Here is a 26,805-nt window from a genome sequence, read left to right on the forward strand (position 1 = left end):
CAGTAAAACGAGTCCTATATTGACATAACCTGAAAGGCTACTCAGCAAGGAGGAAGCCACTGCTCCAAAACTGGCATAAAAAAGCCAGACTACGGTTTGCAACTGCATATGGGAACAAAGATCATACTTTTTGGAGAAATGTCCTCTGGTCTGATGAAACAAAAATAGAACTGTTTGGCCATAATGACCATCGTTATGTTTGGAGGTGATAAAGGGGAGGCTTGGAGGATAAAGGGGGAGGCTTGCAAGCTGAAGAACAACATCCCAACCGTGAAGCACGAGGGTGGCAGCATCATGTTGTGGGGGTGCTTTGCTGCAGGAGGGATTGGTGCACTTCACAAAATAGATGGCATCATGAGGTAGGAAAATTATGTGGATATATTGAAGCAACAACTCAAGACATCAGTCACGAAGTTAAAGTTTGGTTGCAAATGGCTCTTCCAAATGGACAATGACCCCAAGCGTACTTCCAAAGTTGTGGCAAAATGGCTTAAGGACAACAAATTCAAGGTATAGAAGTGGCCATCACATAGCCCTGACCTCAATCCTATAACTGAAAAATCATGTGTGAGCAAGGAGGCCTACAAACCTGACTCAGTTACACCAGCTCTGTCAGGAGCAATGGGCCAAAATTCACCCAACTTATTGTGGGAAACTTGTGGAAGGCTACCCTAAACGTTTGACCCAAGTTAAACAATTTAAAGGCAATTTTACCAAATACTAATTGAGTGTATGTAAACTTCTGACCCACTGGGAATGTGATGAAAGAAATAAAAGCTGAAATAAATCATTCTCTACTATTATTCTTACATTTCACATTCTTAAAATAAAGTGGTGATCCTAACTGCCCTAAAACAGGGATTAAATGTCAGGATTTGTGAAAAACTGATTTTAAATGTACTTGCCTAAGGTGTATGTAAAGTTGCGACTTCAACTGTACAAGCCTTTAACCAACAATACAGATCAAGAAATAGAGCTAAAAATGTTGCTAAACAAACTAAAAGTAAGAAAAGGGGCCTTCCCTAAACGGTTGCCACAAAGTTGGAAGCATAAAATCGTCTAGAATGTCACTGTATGCTGTAGCATAAAGATATCCCTTCTCTAGAACTAAGGGGCCTAGCCCGAACCATGAAAAACAGCCACACACCATTATTCCTCCTCCGCCAAACTTTACAGTGGGCACTATGCATTGGGTCAAGTAGCGTTCTCCTGGCATCCGCCAAACCCAGGTTCATCTGTCGGACTGCCAGATGGTGAAGTGTGATTCATCACTACAGAGAACGTGTTTCCACTGCTCCAGAGTCCAATGGCTTTACACAACTCCAGCCTATGCTTGGCATTGCGCATGGTGATCTTAGGCTTGTGTGTTGAGACTGAGAGGACTGGATGCTTCATAAACCTCTATGTGTACCTATACATTTCGTCAAGACCAACTGTTTCACGTGAGTTTTGCAAACAGGGTGGAACTTTAGTAGATAACAGCCTCTTAACTTGGCACTTTGAGGCTGCTTGGTCTGGGAGGCAGGTGCATAGTCTACACTGTAAAAATAGTAAGCCTCAAAACACCATGATTGTGTAACGAAACCATAAAACGCAGTGCATCTAACCTGATATCTGGTGTTTGAATGTAAACCCAATGTACGGTGCATTCAGAAAGTATTCAGACCCCTTGACTTTTACCACATTTTGTTACATTACAGCCTTATTCTAAAATGTCTTATTTTTTTGTTGTCATCAATCTACATACATTACCCCATAATGACAAAGCTAATGAAACTGAAATATCACATTTACATAAGTATTCAGCACTTTGTTGAAGCCCCTTTAGCAGCGATTACAGCAGCGATTACAGCCTTTGTCTTCTTGGCTACAAGCTTGGCAGAGTTTCTCCCATTCTTCTCTGCAGATCCTCTCAAGCTCTGTCAGGTTGGATGGGGAGCGTCGCTACACAGCTATTTTCAGGTTTCTCCAGAGATGTTCGATCAGGTTCAAGTCCAGGCTCAGGCTGGGCCACTCAAGGATATTCCGAGACTTGTCCCGTAGCCACTCCTGCATTGTTTTGGCTGTGTGCTTAGGGTCATTGTCCTGTTGGAAGATGAACCTTTGCCACAGTCTGCAGTCCTGAGCGCTCTGGAGTAGGTTTCCATCAAGGATCTCTCTGTACTTTGCTCCGTTCATCTTTCCCTTGATCCTGACTCGTCCCCCAGTCCCTGCCGCTGAAAAAACATCTCCACAACAAGATGCTGCCCACACCATGCTTCACCGTAGGGATGGTGCCAGGTTTCCTTCAGACTTGATGCTTGGCATTCAGGCTAAAGTTCAATCTTGGTTTCATCAGACTATAGAATCTTGTTTCTCATGGTCTGCGAGTCCTTTAGGTACTTTTTGGCAAACTCCAAGCGGGCTTTCATGTGCCTTTTACTGAGGAGTGGCTTCCATCTGGCCACTCTACCATAAAGGCCTGATTGGTGGAGTGCTGTAGAGATGGTTGTTCGTCTGGAAATATCTCCCATCTCCACAGAGGAACTGGAGCTCTGTCAGAGTGACCATCGGGTTCTTGGTCACCTCCCTGTCCAAGGCCCTTCTCCCACAATTGCTCAGTTTGTTCAGGTGGCCAGCTCTAGGAAGAGTATTGGTGGTTCTAAACTTCTTCCATTTAAGAATGATATAGGTCACTGTGTTCTTGGGGACCTTCAATGCTGCAGACATTTATTCGCACTCTTCCCCAGATCCGTGCCTCGACATAATCCTGTCTCACAGCTCTACGGACAATTCCTTCGGCATCGTGACTTGTTTTTAGTGAGGTCTGCACAACGCATTACAGGGGGCAAACTACCTGCCCTCCAGGACACCTACACCACCCGATGTCACAGAAAGGCCATAAAGATCATCAAGGACAACAACCACCTGAACCACTGCCTGTTCACCCCGCTATCATCCAGAAGGCGAGGTCAGTACAGGTGCATCAAAGCAGGGACCGAGAGACTGAAAAACAGCTTCTATCTCAAGGCCATCAGACTGTTAAACAGCCACCACTAACATTGAGTGGCTGCTGCCAACACACTGACTCAACTCCAGTCACTTTAATAATGGAAATTGATGGAAAAATACATCACTAGCCTCTTTAAACAATGCTACTTAATATAATGTTTACATACCCTACATTACTCATCTCATATGTATATGCATATAATGTACTCTATATCATCTACTGCATCTTTATGTAATACATGTATCACTAGCCACTTTAAACTATGCCACTTTGTTTACATACCCTACATTACTCTTCTCATATGTATATACTGTACTCTATACCATCTACTCCATCTTGCCTATGCCGTTCTGTACCATCAATCTTTATGTACATATTCTTTATCCCTTTACACTTGTGTGTATAAGGTAGTAGTTTTGGAATTGTTAGGTTAGATTACTCATTGGTTATTACTGCATTGTCGGAACTAGAAGCACAAGCATTTCGCTACACTCGCATTAACAACTGCTAACCATGTGTATGTGACAAATTTGATTTTTTTCTCTGACATGCACTGTCAATTGTGCAACCTTATATAGACAGGTGTGTCTTTCTAAATCATGTCCATTCAATTGAATTGACCACAGGTCGACTCCAATCAATTTGTAGAAAAATCTCAAGGATGGTCAATGGAAACAGGATGCACCTGAGCTCAATTTCGAGTCTCATAGCAAAGGGTCTGAATACTTATGTAAATAAGATATTTCAGTTTTTTTATTTGCATATATTTGCAAACATTTCTAAAAACCTGTTTTCGCTTCATCGTTATGTGGTATTGTATGTAGATTGATGAGGAAAAAAATGTATTTAATCCATTTAAGAATAAGGCTGAAATGTAACAAAATGTGGAAAAAGGGAAGGGGTCTGAATACTTACCGAATGCACTGTGTTATGATATTGGAATTGTACACACTCAACCACAAAGAAAAGAAAAATCTGTGATAAATTGAAATGGACTCAAAAAAACAACCAACATGTACTTAATATAAATAATGCAATTTGTTTTAATGATTTATTAATTTAACCAAAAATGTTACAAATAAATCAAACTAAACATGTTTCTCAAGTTGTACTGAAAGTAATATTTTATATGATAACCAAAGAGAGAACATTTTGTGATTGAATGAATTCGGTCTGGTTTTAATTTCCTTGCACTTCCTATATGTTTTTAGAGGATTGTGGGTAGTAGATTAAAAAATATATATATTTTACACAATGTTATATGTGTAGCACATGGGGATGTGTGAAACTTACCCTTCAGCATGAAGCATATAGCTAGCTTTTTGTGTGGTGTGTGACTGGTAAGAAGATTCATTAGGGCGGTCAGGTGCTAGCAAAGCAGAGGTCCCGAGTTCGCGCCAGATATGGGCCAAATCGGGACGAAGGGGTACATATGCATGTATGAAATAAGAAATGTATACTTCTATATTAGCAGCTTGTGCCATGATGTGTAATGGATCATGATGAATGGATATCAAAACTGTCCGGCAAAATTAAGTTCAATAAGATGACCCACTCCCACATTTCCAACTTTTAATGGTAGAGGGAAATACAGTATCCTGCAATGCTTGCTGCTAAACATCCAGTTACTGCTGGCAGATTGAACACAGTGCTCAACAGATCCTGACAGAATTGGTTAAACTGGCAAATGATCAGATACATAAATCAATGAAAATACCCCCAGAAGAAGGTATCTAATTCGGCATTAAACAGAACTTGAAACACCAAAATAGTGTTAACATTTTCCGGTAGTGCTCCCAGTCCCTGGCAAGGTGTTGCACAATACTTGATTAAAGTGGTGTACCAACACACTGCGTCATGTTTCAAAACATCTCAGGATGATGTCTTTCAATACTCCAGCCAAGATAAGGTTTTGTCTCCTTTGAGTTGGTGGCAGCTCAGTTGCCACTAGTTTTGGTGTTTCAAAGCACTTTATTTTAACAGTGTGCTCTCTCAAGGGTCTATTCACATCTTCGAGGAGTGGGAAAAATCTTGTTCAATGTGATCACTTGTTTTGAGTGTTTGTCGTCATGGTCACACGAGGAGTTGAAAGTTTGTGGTCATTTTTTTGAGAGCTCAAGGTAAAGCAAGGTCCTCATAGGTCATGTTTTGCTACTAACTATAGGCATACAGGTTTTCCCCCTCCCTGCATGTCTCATAATAGGCAACACAGGCTTGGGCTGTGGTGTTTACAATTGACATACTATGGCAGTACGTTGGACACATTGACAATGGCTTAACTTCTGAATCGTTTGTCCTGCACTTTCGCCTCTAAAGTTAATATATATATTTTTTTAATACAGACCTTCACTGCATTATGTTGTGCTACTAAATCGTCCAATATACCTCTTCTATACACACTCATGGACTGTTTTGGTTTGCCTACAGGGCCTTGATGACGTCACCGGAGAGCCTCTGATTCAGAGAGATGATGACACACCAGAGACCGTCACCAGGAGGCTAAAGGCATACGAGAACCAGACACGGCCTGTGCTGGAGTACTACAGGTGCGTCGAAAACCTGAGCCATATAAACTCAGCAAAAAAAAGAAACGTCCTCTCATTGTCAACTGCGTTTATTTTCAGCAAACTTAACGTGTAAATATTTGTTCGAACATAACAAGATTCAACAACTGAGGCATAAACTGAACAGAAATGGAATGTGTCCCTGAAAAAAAAGGAGGGGGGGGGTCAAAATCAAAGTAACAGTCAATATCTGGTGTATCAGCTGCATTAAGTACTGCAGTGAATCTCCTCCTCATGGACTGCACCAGATTTGTCAGTTCTTTATTTCTACCCCACTCTTCCACCAAGGCACCTGCAAGTTCCCAAACATTTCTGGGGGGCGGGGTTGGCCCTAACCCTCACCCTCCGATCCAACAGGTCCCCGACGTGCTCAATGGGATTGAGATCAGGGCTCATCGCTGGCCATGGCAGAACACTGACATTCCTGTCTTGCAGGAAATCACACACAGAACAAGCAGAATGGCTGGTGGCATTGTCATGCTGGAGGGTCATGTCAAGATGAGCCTACAGGAAGGGTACCCCGTGAGGGAGGAGGATGTCTTCCCTGTAACGCATAGCGTTGAGATTTCCTGCAAGTACAACAAGCTCAGTCCGATGATGCTATGACACACCGCCCCAGACCATGAAGGAACCTCCACCTCCAAAGTAAAGGCCTCGGTGTAACTCATTCCTTCGACGATAAACGCGAATCCGACCATCACCCCTGGTGAGACAAAACCACAACTCTTCGGTGAAGAGCACTTTTTGCCAGTCCGGGCTGGTCCAGCGACGGTGGGTTTGTGCCTACAGGCGACGTTGCCGGTGATGTCTGGTGAGGACCTGCCTTACAGCAGTCCTACAAGCCCTCAGGCTAGCCTCTCTCAACCTATTGTGGACAGTTTGAGCACTGGAGGGATTGTGCTTTCCTGGTGTAACTCGGGCAGTTGTTGTTGCCATCCTGTACCTGTCCCGCAGGTGTGATACACCAATCCTGTGCAGGTGTTGTTTCACGTGGTCTTCTACTGAGGACGATCAGCTGTTCGTCCGTCTCCCTGTAGTACTGTCTTAGGCGTCTCAGTACGGACATTGAAATGTATTGCCCTGGCCACATCTGCAGTCTTCATGCCTCCTTGCAGCATGCCTAAGGCACGTTCTCACAGATGAGCAGGGACCCTGGCAATCTTTCTTTTGGTGTTTTTCAGAGTCAGTAGAAAGGCCTCTTTGGTGTCATAACTGTGACCTTAATTGCCAACCGTCTGTAAGATGTTAGTGTCTTAGCGACCGTTCCAGAGGTGCATGTTCATTAATTATGGTTCACTGAACAAGCATGGGAAACAGTGTTTAAACCCTGTACAATGAAGATCTGTGAAGTTTGGATTTTTACCAAATATCTTTGAAAGACAGGGTCCTGAAAAGGGGACGTTTCTTTTTTTGCTGAGAATATATATATATATAATATATATATACACACTTGATTTCTGTCCCAAACATATCAGTCTAGTACAACACATTTGATATACCGTTATATTAGTTAAATGATATAAGCTGTATAATGTTGTTGTGGCACTTCTTATAGGCTTTAAGGTTTACTCATTGTAGGCTTTAAGGCTTACTGTATATCTGCCCTTTCAAAGCTGGGACATAAGGTGGCATAACAAACTGACATTCATCTCAATTAGATAGCTATGCATTTAAATTCTAATTTCTAAGTGCATTGTGTGGCGGTCAAGATGAAAATCACATCTACTTATTTCACTGGCCAATTAAAAAAGCAAAAAAAGTAGGCAGAGCTCCCTGTGTACATAGGATGTTATAGCGTCCACGTTATTGATAATAGATGTTGGGGCTCTTCGTCACTGGTAAATTGATAAAGTTGAATAAACCCTACTACAGAGACCAGTCTAAGAACTGAAATATCTTGGGACTGTAACAAAGGATTCAGGTTCAGAAATGAGACCAGACAGTGAATGCATTACACTGTACAGTACTGCCTTGTACTTTGTTAAACAGTGAATGATCTATGTTGGCAACCTTGAAAGTATTATGTAGTTAAGAACTGGGTTGCATCCAGTAGAGCATACGGCAGCAAAACATTTAGCGGAAATTTGTTCTCATTGGAGAAAAATGTAGTAGTACCTCCCCATTTCAAAACGTTTTATTTTATTTGATTACCTACTGAACATGACCTGGTTCACTGCTTATGTTTGTTGTTATAACTTTCATGTCTGTCATGAGGTACTAATGACTGTTTCTGACAACAGGAGCAAAGGGGTGTTGGAGACATTCTCAGGAACGGAAACCAACAAGATCTGGCCTCACATTCAGGCCCTCCTGTCCAAAAAACTCTCCCTACAAAATTAAAAAGGTTGTTGGGAAAGCATAGAATACACTCCCGGGAAAAGAATGGATCAGTTTACCACAACTTTAATGGGACTCAACTCTTTGGTCCAAAATGTAACAGTATCTCAGTGCCTATATAAGACCATGTTATTTACTACTACAACATATGTGGATGAGGACCACACATTCAACTAATGTTACATTCTATCTCTGTTCATTCCATATGTAGCCTGGTCCCAGTTTGTGCTCTGGCCAACTTCTATAGTCATGCCAAACAATGACCATAGTCTGTATTGTAGCTTGTTGCCAGGTGATGTGGTTTTGTATCCAATTCACACCAGTCCGTGGTCTGTTGGTGTAGAGGACAACTATAATGGGGTAAATGGAAAAGTGCCATTATATTAGGTGAAGTTGCCTTGAATTCATCTTTAGGGCCAAGTGCCTATTGTTGACATGACAATATATTGTCTCTTAAATGATAAAAACAAAAAAAAGTGAATCACCATGCAATTAATGAATGATAAAAACACAGTGCCAATGATTTCAGTGAAACACGTGTCACCAGAAATTCAGTAGTTTAGAATAGCGGTCATTTTAAGTTGTTAGCCTGGTTAAACCAGAGTGAACGTTGCACTCCCGTGAAGTGAAACGTCATACAATCTATTTGGATGCCAGGCTCATAAGTTATCACGGGAGTGATAACATATTCTCAAAAAAAGCTGCAATTAGCTGATGCATAGTTTTAATGACGATATTTGTATATTTTCACTGACCGTGGCCATGCCTTGGGAGTTTAGATTTGTAATCTGATTAATCTATACTGAAAATGTATGCCGAATGTTTTACCAGCATATTACATGCAGTAATTTAGCACATTATCTGTACTTTGATGATCAGTCAAAGGAATAATTACTTTAGTAAATGTGTATACTTTTATGAACCTTAAACTTCTATTTCATAACAAGTGTATTATTTATTATCGAGTCTCACTTGCTGGAAGAGACTGTATTCAGGCGAACTGTTTCAAAATGTAAAATAAACTAATATAATAAAAATACAAATTGTGAAAAGCAACTAACAGCTTTCCATTTAATGTTGACCTTGGACACTCTGCAAAAGTCTAAGTACCCAATATGGCTGGTATGAAAAGCATTTCCCCTGAACACAGTTGTTTGAAAGCTGTTCTATTTCAAAACAGAGCATCGAAGCAGAACCTAACACAGGATGTTAATCAACGCTACGTCAGACAGAAAGTTGGACCATTTCATTCTATTCCACAATCAAGTCTGTGAGCAGGTTTAGCAGCCAAACACATGTTTGACAAGCTTATTCTTCTGTAATGGGCCACTTTTTTTTTGAGGGTTGGTCGATGTGGAGTGACGAGCAGTAACAAAAACAAGAATTCGGCACAGCAGTCAACTGATCACTTTGCATGGTTATGTCACCATAGCTACACCGTGGTAGTATCAATGTTTGGCCTAATGATGACAAACTGGACACACGGGAGTTAAGGAAAGTTTCTAGGAGAGTTTGGACCACATACGCTAGGTCCAGGAGTCCAGGAACAGGCCTTTTGTTTCTTCAATTAAAAAAAAAAATGTGTACTTTTATTTACAACAAGAGCGTGTTTTATTCTAATGCTCGGGTTCCCCCCCCCCCCTGCTAGGGAAGGACTGTGCCGGGTCCAGTCAAGCCTACTGTAGATGAAAACCGTTTTAAACTCCCTTCAAGATAGCTTATATCGCTAAAGTATGTCCTAAGGTACAGTAAGCGCTTCAAAATACCTACCAATGGTCTTCCCTTAAATATGTGTTTGTTTGTTGTTTTGAACCAAATATAAAGTGCAGGACACATTCCAGCGCAGATTATGCAGCATATAAAAATAAGTCTGTGGGAGCTCAGCCCTTTTCCCCTCCATTTTGTAATATTTCTATTGAGTGTCATGAACGGATGGGGAAATGACGGGGAGGTGGAGGGCGCTTGCGCCACATTCGTTATGTCTCCATCATGCGCAGATCGTCCGTTTCTAAAGTAGCGTCCTCCGTGGACCATCTCCCTTCTCGGTTGGTCCACAAGCCAGCCTCCAGACAGCGCTTCACATGGTACTCTGCCACCTGGAGGTACAAACAGAGACCAAACGTAAAGGGCAACTTCCAACTCCCGAGATAAATCAAAAATTGCAGTACAGGTAGGCATAACTCTCCTAAAGAAGAAAGCAGACACACTTCTACAATATGACAAGTTCATTTCTATGGGTTGGTGCTAAAAGTTGACTGTTCCAAAAGCGTTACTCCCTGGGAAGTGTAGTTTGCGACCCTAATCCACCTGCTCTGTGGGGCATCTGATAGCGAACACTGATAACTCCCTATCGCCAAGTTCCCTGTAGTAACACCTTTCAGCAGGACTCAATCTAAAAAAGGAGTCTGCCATGTCCAACTCCAGTGAACAACTCTCCAGGGCCCGTATTTAACAAGCATCTCAGAATAGAAGTGCTGCTCTAGTACCAGGTCCAACCCTCTGCCCATATAATCTCATGCATTATGATCTAAGAGGCTAAACTGATCCTATATCAGCAGCACTCCTACTCTGAGACTGAATACAGGCCCAGTGTTTAGTGAGCATGTGTGGGGGAAGGGGCTTGGAGAGTAGATCCGTCTGCTCTGAGTGAATATACAAATAATACCCTATTCCCCTATAGTGCACTACATAGGGAAAAGGGTGCCATTTAGGATGCATCCAGGGGTTAACACACTGATGCTCAAGCAGATTATAATGCTTATGTAACAGGAGTGAAATTGGTCCACATCTAGACTTCCAACTAAGCCCTTGCTGCTAACCAAGTATAACTTGTGGAGGAGAACATTTGTTGATTTCCCCTCAGTCTGTTAGGATTTGGCAGGAAGTCAGACTTTAGGTGGCCAGTTGCGGGTGATCTCATTCTTTAACTCGCACTCCCTGCCCCACGCTCTCTCTCACTCTCCAGAAAGTAATTCTGTTCTAAAGCAACACACTGACTGTTAATTTACCTTCGGTTTCGCACAGCTTGAACTTGAGCATGAATTTGAGTTACGGTATCTTGGGATATTTCCATCGGTTATCTCAATCAATGTTTACATATTTTTTAAATCAACAAATAGTGTGGCTGAATAAACAGATCCGACAGGCCTACGGTACGTGTCTGACTCTGTGGAAACTGTAGTGTTAAGTGTAGCCAATACCTGTGGATTCATGGTGCTGAGAACATTCTGGAGAATCTGCATGTCTTGCAGCTGGAACCCTGACTTCAGTTCCTGTTCCAGAATGATAGGAATAGAATCATTCATATAGTACCATATATATATATATATATCAGAATGTATAGCTTCAAAAAAACATTTGAATTAAGGTCTACTAAAAAAAATCTCAAATTTTCCACAGGTGTAAATGATGTCATTTGGAATACTTACAGGGGGTAAAGATTCTAGAACTTCTCCGGGTTCCGGGCGACAGCGTGCTGTGCTGCTCTGGTGCTCTGTAAAGTTAGGGAGTGTCTCTCCTTTGCACTTGACAGTGTGCTCTTTTACTCTCTGCTTAAAGGCCTCTAGCTCAGTATGGAATACATCCAAGTACCCCTCTTGTCCTGCCTTACATAGAAAGAAATGGCAACAGCATTAAAGTACATTCACTTGATAATCCTCTGACACGAGGAACTTGGAATCATAACAGCCCAGTCAAAACTGTTCGCTGCTCTGGCTCCCCAATGGTGGAACAAACTCCCTCACGACGCCAGGACAGCGGAGTCAATCACCACCTTCTGGAGACTCCTGAAACCCCACCTCTTTAAGGAATACCTAGGATAGGATAAAGTAATCCTTCTCACCCCCCCCCCCTTAAAATATGTAGATGCACTATTGTAAAGTGGCTGTTCCACTGGATGTCATAAGGTGAATGCACCAATTTGTAAGTCGCTCTGGATAAGAGCGTCTGCTAAATGACTTAAATGTAAATGTAATGGCCTAGTAGCAGTGGGTTAACTGCCTTGTTCAGGGGCACAATGTGGACACAGTGGACGGATGAGAGCCACATTTTAATACCATGTTAAGACGGTCTGAACATGTGAGCCAAAGAAAGAAGGCATGTCAGCACCAGGTATAAACGGGACTTGTGATCAGCCTTGGTGATTTTAAGACAGCCTCCACTATTTATTAATTTGTAACCTGAGCGACTTGCATTACCCACCCCTGTAGATTTGTTCTGGCCATGCAGCTCCACAACAGCACTCAGGACCTGTTGCATGTAGCAGCCAGGTAACAGTAGTAAAAGCTTCCTGTCCTAACCCTCCCCCACACCCCAAGGGCCAGATAGAGGCAGACACTGACAAGACAGGACAATAACCAGAGGAACCTCTAACATAGGTGAGATAGGCTACTGTACGTATATGACGGACGGTATGGAGGAAATACATCTACAGTAGTACAGTAGGCAAGTAATGTATGCAACATAATTACCCACTAAAAGGATGAGACTCAACATGTCATTGATCCCATTTGTTTGATCGTAAATAATCGAGCGCATCCTGACGGGCTGTATCACCGCCTGGTACGGCAACTGCTCCGCCCACAACCGTAAGGCTCTCCAGAGGGTAGTGAGGTCTGCACAACGCATCACCGGGGGCAAACTACCTGCCCTCCAGGACACCTACATCACCCTGTCACAGGAAGGCCATAAAGATCATCAAGGACCAAAACCACCCGAGCCACTGCCTGTTCACCCCGTTATCATCCAGAAGGCGAGGTCGGTACAGGGTCATCAAAGCAGGGACCGAGAGACTGAAAAACAGCTTCTATCTCAAGGCCATCAGACTGTTAAACAGCCACCACTAACATTGAGTGGCTGCTGCCAACACACTGACTCAACTCCAGTCACTTTAATAATGGAAATGGATGGAAATTGATGTAAAAATATATCACTAGCCACTTTAAGCAATGCTACTTAATAATGTTTACATACCCTACATTACTCATCTCATATGTATATGTATATACTGTACTCTATATCATCTACTGCATCTTTATGTAATACATGTATCACTAGCCACTTTAAACTATGCCACTTTGTTTACATACCCTACATTACTCATCTCATATGTATATACTGTACTGTATACCATCTACTGCATCTTGCCTATGCCGTTCTGTACCATCACTCAGGACAGCGGAGTCAATCACCTCCTTCCGGAGACACCTGAAACCCCACCTCTTTAAGGAATACCTAGGATAGGATAAGTAATCCCTCTCACCCCCCCCCCCCCCCCCCTTTAAGATTTAGATGCGCTATTGTAAAGTGACTGTTCCACTGGATGTCATAAGGTGAATGCACCAACTTGTAAGTCGCACTGGATAAGAGCGTCTGCTAAATGACTTAAATGTAATGTAATGTAAATATAACGGATGCAACAAATGTCTTCTAAAATGGCATATATTCAAAAAGTGTCAGTTATAGATAAATGTTTACAGATTTTGGCATGAAACCATACTGTTTACAGAAGGCACTGACAATCACATCAACATGTCAGACTGGAAATCATACAGAAATGCTTACAATGTTTTCACATGAATGCAATAGTGTGTTGGCATGAAATCATGTAGCTGTATATCATTGCCTTGTTGTGTTGTAGGAATCTTTGTCTTGACTCCTGTCACTCTAGTGGTGATCTGACCACATTACATCACTGTCCGTACACCTTCCTTCCTCCAGCTATTTTCTTTTTTTTACATGTTAGTTACATAATAACAAAAAAACAATGAAAACAAGTTGTCATTAAATTACAATACAAATAGTTGAATAATTCCTTAACCTAGCTTATCAATAACAACTGGTTAAACGGTGGGTAAACAATTTTTCTTAAAATTACTTTGTGGTATAATGACTCGACAGTAACTCAGCAGACAGACCAAGGCTGATTTACAAGCCGTTTCCCCAAAACCGTCTCCTGTTAAATCGACTAAAAATCAGTGTAGATGAAGAGGTGACATCAATAAGGAATCATAGCGGTCACCTGGTCGGTCTGTCATGGAAAGAGCAGGTGTTCCTAAGCTAAATATTTTAGCTGGGTTGTGACAGCGAAGAGAACAGTCTTGTGCTTTAAAAGTTCATTTCCTGCAATTCTGCACATTTTGCCATAGGGTGGAGGCAAATTACACACCTCCAGGCTGTGTAAGGGCTATTTGACCAAGAAGGAGAGTGATGGAGCCCTGCATCAGATGACCTGGCCTCCACAATCACCTGACCTCAACCCAATTGAGATGGTTTGGGATGAGTTGAACTGCAGAATGAAAGAAACGCAGCCAACACGTGCTCAGCATATGTGGCAACTCCTTCAAGACTGTTGGAAAAGCATTCCAGGTGAAGCTGGTTGAGAAAATGCCAAGAGTGTGCAAAGCTGTCATTAATGCAAAGGCTGGCTACTTTGAAGAATCTAAAATATATTCTGATTTGTTCAATTTTTTGGGTTACTATATGATTCCATATGTTATTTAATAGTTTGGATGTCTTCACTTTTATTTTACAATATAGATTATAGTAATAAAGAAAACCCTTGAATGAGTAGTTGTCCAAACTTATGACTGGTACTGTATGTGCAATCGATATACCTACCTAGTATTAAGCCATTAGGCTACATCTGAGCCGCTTCAATATTCGTATCTATTATGCCCATAGGCTACTATTATCTAAAAGCTCACGCATTTGACAAAGCTTAACTTGCTACCTCAGGTTCAATTATTTGAATTGTTTAAATTGTGGAATATTTGTAGGCCTACCTGAAGCTCAATTCCTGCCTGCCGTTAAGCTACAATGATTTGTTGAGCAATTATCAAAACCATTGTCATCATATCCTATTTTTTAGGTCACATTGATATTTTCTATAGCGAACGTTTCTATATTCATTTTGGCTCACAATTCACACAAACTGAAGAAATGCTGAATTTACATAAACATTGCATACAAAATAGCACAAGAAAACAAAAAAATACATAACACAAGGCAAACATAATACAAACAAATACATAATAAGCTACAGAACATTTCTTCTCTTGATGGGGGAAAACTAGTGTAATTATTATTATTTTTACATTTAAAGATGACTTTGAATAGCCATTTAATAGCAAACTCTTACGCCGATATTCTATAATAATTTTCAGCACAGAAAAGCTCCTGTAACAACACAGTTCGGTTTCACGTCATAACGAGTGTACTGCGTGGTCTTTTGGGAAACCGCTGCGACTTCTTTGGCCGTTATTTTTTACGGCGCATTGTTAAAAAACACCCGTGTGCCCACGTTCCAATCACTATCAAAAAACAGTGCCCGGGATAGATAGAGGCTTACTTTGGCTTTGTGGAAGAAGTGACGGAAGCAGCCTCTGGGGTCCTGCTGGGAGGTGCTGGCCATCTCCAGGATAAACTGCATAGCAACAGCCTGGTGAGCTACCTGCTCCATCAACGCCTCTTTCTGTGGTTGAGAAAAAAAAAGAAAAAAAAAAGTGAATTAATCTGTATAACATAAATACAGTCTGTGTTGGATATGCTATAAAGTAAATGTTTGTAAACCTGAACTGTAAAAATTCAGGTTTATATATATATATATTTTTTTTTTAAAGGCCTCTTTCTGGCAGAGGAAAGTGGACAGGATGGAACCTTTCACTGTTACAACGACCTCTAACATTGGGCGGCAGGGTAGTCTAGCTTGTTAACAGTGTTAGGCCAGAAACCGAAAGGTCGCGGGTTCAAATCCACGAGTTGACTAGGTGAAAAATCTGTTGAAATGCCCTTGAGCACAAGGGGTGATGGTAGGGGGAGATGAGGCCTTTCGCCAGACTCTTGACACCCTATTCCCTTAAACACAGTGCACTACTTTTGACTGAGGCCCATAGCACTATGGGGAGTGGAGTGAAAGGCACATGCCCCAGTGACCAACTGAAACACTGTGGTTCTTATCCAGATACTCTGCGTGTGAGCTTGAGGATAAAAGAAGGGAATGTTTATTAGACATTAGGAACAACTGACCGTATGCAGACAGTGAGTTCAACCTAGTTTCCTGACATGTTGCCCCCCGTCAAGGTGGGGTGAAAACACCTCGATAATGGCGCTAGACATTCCTACTAAGACAGCAGCAATTAAGATGGCAGAACGAATAGAGGGCAGCCGGAACTCCGGGCCTGATCCACTCCACTGATGGGGTCGTTTGAGGCAGGACTTCCTGCTTAACTCACTGTGAATACATACGAAATAGCGCCATCTGGTGGGCCTTAAAGATAAACCCTCATACAATTTCAAGGCATTTATACAAATCTTACGCTGAAAATAAATGCTAATTGTAAAACAAACCAAAAAAACGTTTATGCATCAACTCTGAACAGGAAACACAAGGGAGATATTGGCTGTCAGATAACATATATTGTATCAACTATTGTACACAGAACAGGACAGTGTGCGTGTGTGATTGTTCTGACCTCCTCAGCCTGTAGTCTGAAGCACCAGAGGATCAGGTAGTTGGCAGTCTCCTCACAGACGAGGTGAGGCAGGTCAGACAGGAACCGCTGGCTGTCATCCCACCTCCGCAACATGCCTGACCAATCACAATAGACCATTGGATCAATACCACTTCCTCCCCCAGCCCCACTAGAGGGACAACAACTCAATTCTGAACTATGACAAGCTGTAGATTAAACATTTCACTCACCGAAATATCTAAATTCCTGTTCATACTTCTGAACAAAGGTTTTGCTCTGGTCATGATCCTCCAATTCAACGTTTTTACTTCTTGAATTAATAATACTCTATAAGGTGGGAATTAAAAAAAGACAAAACACTTGAGTCCGAAGAACACTCTATTCCTCACATCCTATTCAGAACCTACGGTGTCAAGAAGAGAGCACACGAGAAATCAAGGAGATACAATTGAGCTTCCCCTCGCAGTACGTGGAGAAAGATTACATGTGTACTAATCAGGTAGGTCGCTTTATCATGGATGCAAACCTGCGAGGGCCCAAAAGAGTTTTAAAAAATAAAATAAAATTGTTGCATATTTTCAGAGAATAACAAGTACATAAATACATATTTGGACAAACTCGATAGTCTGGAAATGTGTTTGGTGTACGCTGGCATTGCTTAGTTGATTAAGTCGGTCGAATTTGATCCACAGAAGTGTAGTGGGCCATATCACAACGTGTTGCTGTACTCATGAGCGGCATGGTTCCCCATGTTTGAAGCGAGCCTATAGCCTATTTGTTTGGCGAGACAGCATCTCACTGTAGTAGACTGTGTTTGTTATTTGGATCTCCATTTGCCTTTGTTTACTGCGTTTGTTTACTGTTAATGTAACCATCTTCAATATAGATTGCGTCATGCCTTCATCGATCTGATATTTTGTTTACTAGGCCTACTTTCTACCACTGTTCTGTTTTGTTTGCATTCGCAGTTGTGTCAGTATTCTAAGCCAAACGGCTATTTAGTATTTTTGGGCTTAAGGGTAGGCCTTGTCAAAGGCTTAAGGCTAGGCCTTGTCAAAGGCTTAAGGGTAGGCCTTGACAAAGAGGTGAGGCTTTAGGAGGGACTGAAAGATAGTGATGGACTCAGTCACAGATGGCTGGAACGAGGGAGTTCCAGAGCAACCCTGGAGAAGGCCCTGTCGCCTAAGCTCTAACTTCGACTGGGGATGACAAGGTGGCCTGCTGTGGTGGAGTGCGCGTGTGGGTTGGTAGGGGAGAAGGTCTGAGGTAAGGGTGGGGTGGTGACGGGCTTTGTAGGTCAGAAGGAGGATCTTGTCATCAATGCATTGGGAGACAGTGGAGTTCATAGAGGACAGGGGTGATGTGCTGCCAGAACTTAATGTGGGTGAGGAGAGGCTTCAGAGTTTTGAACCATTTGGAGCTTATGGAGGGAGATTGAGTTGATGCCGAAGAGGAGTGTGTTGCAGTAGTCAAGATGGGAGGAGATTAATTAATGTATGAGGGTTTCCGCGGCCGGACGGGATAGGGAAGACCTGACTTTGTCAATGTTGCGGCGGTGGAAGAATGAGGATTTGACAGTGACTTATGTGGTGGTCAAAGGACAGGGAGGAGTCCAGGATGACACTAAGGTTGCATGCATGGAGGGTGGGAGAGACATACAGTTGTGTTGTCAATGGTGAGGTTGCCAGCTTTGGTGAGGGTGGATTTGGTGCCTATGAGGAGGAGTTATGTTTTATCACTGTTTTGTTTTGTAGCATCCATGTTTGTATTGAAGGGAGGCAGGATTCAATGTGGGTCAGAGGTGGTTGGACATAGCAGTCGAAGTCAAGGTTGAAGTGACGGAGGATATGATTAAGGAGGAGGATGTAGATGATGAAGAGTAAGGGACCCAGCACAGGGCCCTGGGGGACACCATGTATAATTGCAGCTGAGTCGGAGTTGTGGCCATTGAGGAAAATGTTTGAGAGATACACTATATATACATAAGTCTGGACACCCCTTCAAATGAGTGGATTCTGCTATTTCAGCCACACCCGTTGCTGACAGGTGTATAAATCAAGCACACCCCCATGCAATCTCCATAGACAAACATTGACAGTAGAATGACCTTAATGAAGACCTCTGTGACTTTCAACGTGGCAACGTCATAGGATGCCACCTGGACAAAAAAAATCAGTTTGTCAAATTTCTGTCCTGCTAAATCTTCCCCGGAGCGACAACGGCTCAGCCGCCTAGTGGTAGGCCACACAAGCTCACAGAACGGGACTGCAGAATGCTGAAGCACATAGCGCATAAACATCATCTGTTCTCGGTTGCAACAGTTCCAAACTGCCTCTGGAAGCAACGTCAACACATTAACTTTCTCTCTGGAGCTTCATGAAATGGGTTTCCATGGCCGAGCAGCTGTACACATGCCTAAGATCACCATGTGCAATGCCAAGCATCGTCTGGAGAGGTGGAAACACGTTCTTTGGAGTGATGAATCACATTTCACCATCTGGCAGTCCGACGGACGAATGTAGGTTTGGCGGATGCCAGGAGAACACTACCTGCCCGAATGCATAGTAAACATAGTTTACAGTGCCAACTGTAAAGTTTGGTGGAGGAGAAATAATGGTCTGGGGCTGTTTTTCATGGTTAAGGCTAGTCCCCTTAGTTCCAGTGAAGGGAAATCTTAATGCTACAGCATACAATAATATTCCAGATGATTCTGTGCTTCCAACTTTGTGACAGTAGTTTGGAGAAGGCCCTTTCCTGTTTCAGCATGACTTTGCCCCCGTGCACAAAGCAAGGTCCATACAAAAATGATTTGTCAAGATTGGTGTGGAAGAACTGGACTGGTCTGCACAGAGCCCTGACCTCAATCCCATCGAACATCTTTGGGATGAATTGGAACGCCGATTGCGAACCAGGCCTAATCGCTCAACATCCGTGCCGGACCTCACTAATGCTCATGGCTGAATGGAAGCAAGTCCCCACATCAATGTTCCAACATCTAGTAGAAAGCCTTCCCAGAAGAGTGGAGACTGTTATAGCAGAAAAGAGGGAACCAACTCTATATTAATGCCCATGATTTTGGAATGAGATGGTCAACAAACATATTTCCACATGCTTTTGGTCATGTAGTGTATGATTGTAGCCAGAAAAGTGTGGTGCCCTCAACACTCAGACCTTCAAGCCGGATCTACACGATTCACACGGATTACCTATTTTGAGATCAAAACAGCGAATGTCGCCGAGAAGTAGCAAGTTCGCATCCCTTTTATTATTGTCAGGGACATCTAACTTGGTATTTTTATCTTGTGAAAGCGCGAACCACTGCTTTTAATCAGGGCAAGGTGACCGGAAACATGACCGAATACAAACAGTGTAGCTATTCCCTCCACAAGGCAATCACACAAGCTAAGTGTCAGTATAGAGACAAAGTAGTCGCAATTCAACGGCTCAGACACAAGAGGTATGTGGCAGGGTCTACAGTCAATCACGGACTACAAAAAGAAAAACAGCCCCATCGCGGACCAGGATGTCCTGCTCCCAGACAGACTAAACAATTTCTTTGCTCGCTTTGAGGATAATACTGTGCAATTGACACGGCCCGTTACCAAAACCTGCGGACTCTCCTTCACTGCAGCCGACGTGAGTAAAACATTTAAACGTGTTAACCCTTGCAAGGCTGTAGGCCCAGACGGCGTCCCCAGCCACGTCCTCAGAGCATGCGCAGACCAGCTGGCTAGTGTATTTACGGACATATTCAATCAATCCTTATCCCATTCTGCTGTTCCCATATGCTTCAAGAGGGCCACCATTGCTCCTGTTCCCAAGAAAGCTAAGGTAACTGAGCTAAATGACTCACTACCGTCATCATGAAGTGCTTTGAGAGACTAGTCAAGGACCATATCACCTCCACCCTACCGGACACCCTAGACCCACTCCAATTTGCTTACCGCCTCAATAGGTCCACAGACGACGCAATCGCAACCACACTACACTGCACACTGCCCGAACCCATCTGGACAAGAGGAATACCTATGTGAGAATGCTGTTCATTGACTACAGCTCAGCATTTAAAACCATAGTACCCTCCAAACTCGTCATCAAGCTCGAGATCTGGGTCTCGACTCCGCCCTGTGCAACTGGGTACTGGACTTCGTGACAGGCCGACCCCAAGTGGTGAGGGTGGGTAACAACATCTCCACCCCGCTGATCCTCAACACTGGGGCCCCACAAGGGTGCGTTCTGAGCCCTCTACTCTACTCCCTGTTCACCTACGACTGCGTGGCCATGCACGCCTCCAACTCAATCATCAAGTTTGCAGACGACACTACAGTGGTAGGCTTGATTACCAACAACGACGAGACGGCCTACAGGGAGGTGGTGAGGGCCCTCGGAGTGTGGTGTCAGGAAAATAACCTCACACTCAATGTCAACAAAACAAAGGAGATGATTGTGGACTTCAGGAAACAGCAGAGGGAGCAGCCCCCTTATCCACATCAACGGGACAGTACTGGAGAGGGTGGAAAGTGTTAAGTTCCTTGGCATACACATCACAGACAAACTAAAATGGTCCAACCACACAGACAGCGTGGTGAAGAAGGCGCAGCAGCTCCTCTTCAACCTCAGGAGGCTGAAGAAATTTGGCTTGTCACCAAAAACACTCACAAACTTTTATCACCTCCTGGTACGGCAACTGCTCCACCCACAACCGTAAGGCTCTCCAGAGGGCAGTGAGGTCTGCACAACGCATCATCGGGGGAAAACTACCTGCCCTCCAGGACACCTACACCACCCGATGTCACAGGAAGGCAAAAAACATCATCAAGGACAACAACCACCCGAGCCACTGCCTGTTCAACATGCTATCATCCAGAAGGCGAGGTCAGTACTGGTGCATCAAAGCGGGGACCGAGAGACTGACAAACAGCTTCTATCTCAAGGCCATCAGACTGTTAAACAGCCATCACTAACATTGAGTGGCTGCTGCCAACATACTGACTCAACTCCAGCCACTTTAATAATGGAAAAATTGATGTCAAAAATGTATCACTAGCCACTTTAAACAATGCCAATTAATATAATGTTTACATACCCTGCATTACTCATCTCATATGTATATACTGTACTCGATACCATCTACTGCATCTTGCCTATGCCATCCTGTAGCATCACTTATTCATATAATTGTATGTACATATTCCTATTCATTCCTTTACACTTGTGTGTATAAGGTAGTTGTTGTGAAATTGTTAGGTTAGATTACTCGTTGGTTATTACTGCATTGTCGGTACTAGAAGCACAAGCATTTCGCTACACTCGCATTAACATCTGCTAACCATGTGTATTTGACAAATAAAATAGGATTTGATTTGTGTTTCAATGAGTGTGTGTAGGTTTCCCATAGTTACCTTGTCAAACACATCCTGGCTGCTGTCAGCACTGAGCACAGGGCTCCTGCTGCCTCCCAGCATGTTCTCCTTCCGGCGCCACTCTTGTTCCGTCTGGGAGAGCTCTGATTGGCTGGCAATGGCACGGGCATGCTCCTGCTCAACACTCTCAGAGCCGTGCAGCTCCAGCCCACACAGCTGGTCCTGAGCCTCCACCAGCTGCCAGCTGGACACGATGGAGGCCTTCACACACTGCTGCTGACTCTGGCACAGGGACGCCATACGGTCTTCTGATGCAGAGGCCATGCACTCTTCAACGAAAACACCCTGGTCACAGAGAGGAAAAAGAGTTGTTATGAACAACTGATGGAGGCCTTAACCCACTGCTGCTGGCAGAGATGCCATGGACATGCAGCTGCACCCTGGGGTCACAGAGGGGAGAAGAGTTCATTAACAACTGATATCTTGACTAGAAACAAAAAAATATGATCATATTACTCTGGTGCTAGCCTCTCTACACTGGCTTCCTGTTAAGGCTAGGGCTGATTTCAGGGTTTTGCTGCTGATCTACAAAGCATTACATGGGCTTGCTCCTACCGATTTGATCCTGTCATATATACGTACGCTACGGTCACAAGACGCAGGCCTCCTTATTGTCCCTAGAATTTATAAGCAAACAGCTGGAGGGAGAGCTTTCTCCTATAGAGCTCCATTTTTATGGAATGGTCTGCCTATCCATTTGAGAGACGCAGACTCTGTCTCGACCTTTAAGTCTTTACTGAAGACTCATCTCTTCAGTAGGTCCTATGATTGAGTGTAGTCTGGCCCAGGGGTGTGAAGGTGAACGGAAAGGCACTGGAACGATAAACCACCCTTGCTGTCTCTGCCTGGCCAGTTCCCCTCTCTCCACTGGGATTCTCTGCCTCTGACCCTATTACGGGGGCTGAGTCACTGGCGTACTGGTGCTCTTCCATGCCGTCCCTAGGAGGGTTGAGTCACTGATGTGATCTTCCTGTCCGGGTTGGCACCCCCCTTGGATTCGTACAGTGGAAGAGATCCGGGGAGTAATTTGGTGGTCAGATGATATTCCTCTAGTGGTGTGGGGGCTGTGCCTTGGCAAAGTGGGTGGGGTTATATCCTGCCTGGTTGGCCGTGTTTGGGGGTATCGTCGGACGGGGCCAGTGTCTCCCGACACTTCCTGTCTCAGCCTCCAGTATTTATGCTGCAATAGTTTGTGTCAGGGGGCTAGGATCAGTCTGTTATATCTGGAGTATTTCTCCTGTCTTATCCGGTGTCCTGTGTGAATTTTAAGTACGCTCCCTCTAATTCTCTCTCTCCCCCTCCCCTACTGGAGGACCTGAGCCCTGGGACCATGCCTTAGGACTACGTGGCCTGATGACTCCTTGCTGCCCCCAGTCCAAGTGGTAGTGCTGTTGCTCCAGTTTCAATTGTACTGCCTGCAGCTATGGAATCTTGACCTGTTCACAGCACTTGCTACCTTGTCCCGGACCTGCTGTTTTCGACTCTCTCTCTACCTCACCCGCTGTCTAACTCTGAATGCTCGGCTATGAAAAGCCAACTGACATTTACTCCCGAGGTGCTGACCTGTTGCACCTTCTACAACCACTGTGATTATTATTTTTTGACGCTGCAGGTAATTTATGTACATTTGAACATCTTGGCCATGTACTGTTATAATCTCCACCCGGCACAGCCAGAAGAGGACTGGCTACCCCTCAGAGCCTGGTTCCTCTCTACGTTTCTTCCTAGGTTCCTGCCTTTCTCTGGAGTTTTTCCTAGCCACCGTGCTTCTACATCTGCACTGTTTGGGGTTTTCGGCTAGGTTTCTGCATAGCACTTTGTGACATCGGCTGATGTAAGAAGGGATTTACAACTAAATTTGATTGGATATCAATCAATTATCTTTATATTATATTCTGCTGCTGGCTCTGGGACAGAGATGGCATGAACTCTACACCACCATGGTCACAGAGGAGAAAAACAAAATAGCTTATTATGACTGATATCAGAAAATCTGTTACTTTTTTAATACAGGCCATCAGAATGTAATGTGTCTCAGAGTAGGAGTGTGTATATAAGATATGGTCCTCCCTGTAATCTTATTCGTTGTGATTTTAAAGGCAAAACTGAACCTTGAGCAGCAGTCCTAGTCGGAGATGCTTTATGAAAAAGGGCTCTGGTCGGAATGAAAAGTGGGTCCGGGCTCCCAATAATGCCTGTCCTCCATTGCAGCTGAAATCTCATTCTCCTTGATGATGCAATGCAGTAACTCTGTTAGGGTGATGTGTGTACAATGGATGTGCAAACGGACATGTAAAAACACAGGTTGTGTAGCTTTGCATAAAACGCTAACAATAACAACAATATGTACCACCCCACTAGCTACAGCTGTCAAGACGATACTGTATGGATAATTCCGGCAAGAGGTGACACACATACTAGTTATGGGTGCTTATATCATTCATGGTACCTGAGAAAGCTAAGTAGCTAGTTACTGCTTGACTGGCTAAAGCAACAATACAGCAAGTACTACTAACATCTGCTAAACATGTGTATGTGACCAATAAAATTAGATTTGAGAAGTATATGGTGTAACGTTAACTAGTGTTCTATGCACCAATTCGCCGTGCAATATTGGTAAGCATCTACATTACAGTGGCGAAAACTGACTGTGTGTCGTTTTGCTGAGCTAGCAGACTCAGCTAGAGCTAGCTAGTGGCCTCTTTCGAATCCCAGAATGGAAATCTACAGAGGTAACGTTAGCTATCACACACAGTCTGATTTACTAGGCAAGCTAGGTAGCTAACGTTAGTTGCACTGGTCCAAAACGACAGAGCTAGCTAACCCAACACAGTACTGTAAGATCAGTCATTACAGATGGACTCAATACCAACTCAGACTCGTTTCTATTGTTGACTTTATGTAATGAAATGGAATTGTTACAGCATACTGCAGCTAGTATTATCAGATATCATTCGGCAAGGGTGTCGAATAGCTAGCAGCTATTGAGAAGGGGGGTGCCTAAACTAGCGTGCTGAGGCTTTTTTTCCTGGATGACTGACGTACCGTTAGCTCCGTTGCTACCCGTCTAGTACGAATCAATTGGTAAAGTGTATTGGCCTTTAGCCCCACAATACCTGCAGTAGAGTGCTGTAAAAGCTACCGTTACTTGGTACAGCAGAGGCACTGCAGCTCTTTTCTTCGTCTGCTAACATGGGGAAGGTTATAGTCCCGAACCCCTCCATCGCTGCTGCTGCTGCTGCTGCTGCTGCTGCTGCTGCTGCTGCTGCTCCTCCTCGAGCCGCTCCAAAACACCGCCACTGAGTTCTAGAACCTGTCACACTAGATAAAATATAGTGCCTAAATTCTCCCCAAGACAGGCAATGATCTAGCCAAACTAACAGCTGTGATATTTGGGTAAATCAGAGCACAAAAATACAGCAGCCTCTTCAATCAACTTCATCCTCCATGTTTTTTTTATTCAAGTACCACGTGTTGCGGAACTTTGATCACGTGGTAAATCTGTTTTTGGTGTTGTTAAAATGTGTATTTGATGACCACGATTACTATACATTGTGTAAGGGATAATCAACGAGGGGCCTATGCGTTCCATGGGAAACAATGAACAACGTGGGAGGTTTGTTCCATGACGTGCTACTGGAGTGGAACTGACCTTCCACGGAATTGCATTATTTTTCAGTGAATGCATAAAGCCCCGAGTTGATTATCCATGGCTATACATTAACACATTTGCTGCTATAAAAATGTGTTAAACATCCACCGAAGTAGCTGGCAAGTTTACTAGATAGCTACAGATAACCAAACAAACAGACTTGCTAGTTAAACGAACCAAACCATAATCAAGTCCTCGCTTGCCGTTATGAAAATCGAATTCAACAATGCCAATGATGTTTTCAATTTGACTTTTGCGTTCAAAAGCAGCTCCAACATAGAATATGTAAGAATGAACTATAGCCATTGAATGCTACAGTGCAAAACTACTATGCGTTATAGGGAAACAATGCACGATCTATAGTATGTTATGAACAGTGTGGACTACGTTTTGTAGACTTTTCCCGTTGCAAAAATGTTTTTTTTAAATGTCGCGTTGTTTATAAGGAGCGCAAAGGAGATGCGTTCCCTAACGGAAATATGCAACGCGGAAATAGAGTCTCGCTAGCCTCGGGCTTGGCTCTGCCCACCATCACTCATTTGTTCCCATTGGAAACGACAGGCTGTGGTCTAGTCTTAAACCCCTTTGAATATACTGTACCACCGCTAAGGGCTGTTCTTAGGCAGGACGCAATGCCCTCCGTGCAGACCCTTAACCTGGAATGTTTCGTTCCATAAGCTTTCAAAATTATAGAACAAGTCCATTGTTTCGCTTTCCATTAATGACACCTTTAAAACATTGTAAGATAACATATGACACCTGTTGAATTCGGTTAACATTTAACCCATGTAAAAACATGGCAGATCTAACATTCACACATGAAATACAGACTATAAACGCTACCTAGTAGCTAGTTAGCAGCAGGCTGGGCTATCTATCTAGACATGTTCGGGGATCGCTCTCAAACTCTAGGTGGCATTCTACCTTCGTACAGTTTCAGCCATTAGCTTTGCCCATGACTACTTCATGTGAACCGCAATCCCAACGCTGTGTTTTAACATTGAGAAACGTCAATAATCATTGCTTTCGAAACATTCATCAGCGAGAAAAAATCATTCAAATAAAAAAAGATACTGTAGCAGTTTTGCACAGATCCATACAGCTCAGGGGGCCTCCATCCGACGAATCTACACTTCCGCTACATTTCCTGAGTTACCAAAGATTATGAATATACTGACAAGATTACATGTCTCTCCAACCTAACAATGGGGGTCATTGTCCATGTAATATTCATATGTGTAAACATACTGAATTGTAAATTGGATGCATTTTACCGCCATATCATACTGTGCTATGATTGGTTAAGACCACCCAAATGGTTAGGTCATGGTCAGTTTGATCCTGGTTGGCGATACGTGAACCTGCC

At 43.4% G+C, this 26,805-nt stretch overlaps 2 protein-coding genes across 5 annotated transcripts in view; one reads left to right on the plus strand and one right to left on the minus strand.

Moving 5' to 3' along the window:
* The window catches only part of ak3 (adenylate kinase 3), a 53,260-nt gene extending 44,328 nt beyond the window's left edge, over positions 1-8,932 (plus strand). For both annotated transcript variants that reach the window (XM_046369502.1, XM_046369501.1), the window contains 2 exons: positions 5,420-5,538; positions 7,797-8,932. In XM_046369502.1, the coding sequence (XP_046225458.1) occupies positions 5,420-5,538; positions 7,797-7,896 (219 nt within the window). In that variant the 3' untranslated portion in view covers positions 7,897-8,932. The remainder of the gene's footprint in view (positions 1-5,419; positions 5,539-7,796) is intronic.
* A 111-nt stretch (positions 8,933-9,043) lies between these two features.
* Positions 9,044-26,555, minus strand: LOC124048574 (hsp90 co-chaperone Cdc37-like 1). 3 transcript variants are annotated; one of them, XM_046369498.1, is made up of 8 exons: positions 24,904-26,553; positions 21,767-22,072; positions 16,595-16,691; positions 16,365-16,480; positions 15,242-15,364; positions 11,322-11,498; positions 11,094-11,165; positions 9,044-9,989 (listed from the first exon to the last, which is right to left on the minus strand). In XM_046369498.1, the coding sequence occupies exons 1-8, from the start codon at positions 25,009-25,011 to the stop codon at positions 9,870-9,872; spliced, it is 1,119 nt and encodes a 372-aa protein (XP_046225454.1). In that variant the 5' UTR covers positions 25,012-26,553; the 3' UTR covers positions 9,044-9,869. The 3 variants fall into 3 exon arrangements, with proteins under 3 accessions (XP_046225454.1, XP_046225455.1, XP_046225456.1); XM_046369499.1 differs by having other exon boundaries at positions 24,930-26,552; XM_046369500.1 differs by lacking the exons at positions 16,365-16,480; positions 16,595-16,691 and having other exon boundaries at positions 24,904-26,555.
* Between the last annotated feature and the right edge of the window lie 250 nt (positions 26,556-26,805).

Source organism: Oncorhynchus gorbuscha, linkage group LG11 (assembly GCF_021184085.1).
Source record: "Oncorhynchus gorbuscha isolate QuinsamMale2020 ecotype Even-year linkage group LG11, OgorEven_v1.0, whole genome shotgun sequence".
Lineage (NCBI taxonomy): Eukaryota > Metazoa > Chordata > Actinopteri > Salmoniformes > Salmonidae > Oncorhynchus > Oncorhynchus gorbuscha.

Excerpts from the sequence above, each read along its gene's own strand:
- LOC124048574 (XM_046369498.1), bottom strand. The coding sequence starts at position 25,011 with ATGGAGGGGTTCGGGACTATAACCTTCCCCATGTTAGCAGACGAAGAA. Across the intron at positions 15,365-16,364 it reads TCAGACTACAGGCTGAGGAG|AAAGAGGCGTTGATGGAGCA; the intron begins GTCAGAACAATC and ends TCTCAACCACAG. Across the intron at positions 11,166-11,321 it reads TTCTAGAATCTTTACCCCCT|GAACTGAAGTCAGGGTTCCA; the intron begins GTAAGTATTCCA and ends ATTCTGGAACAG.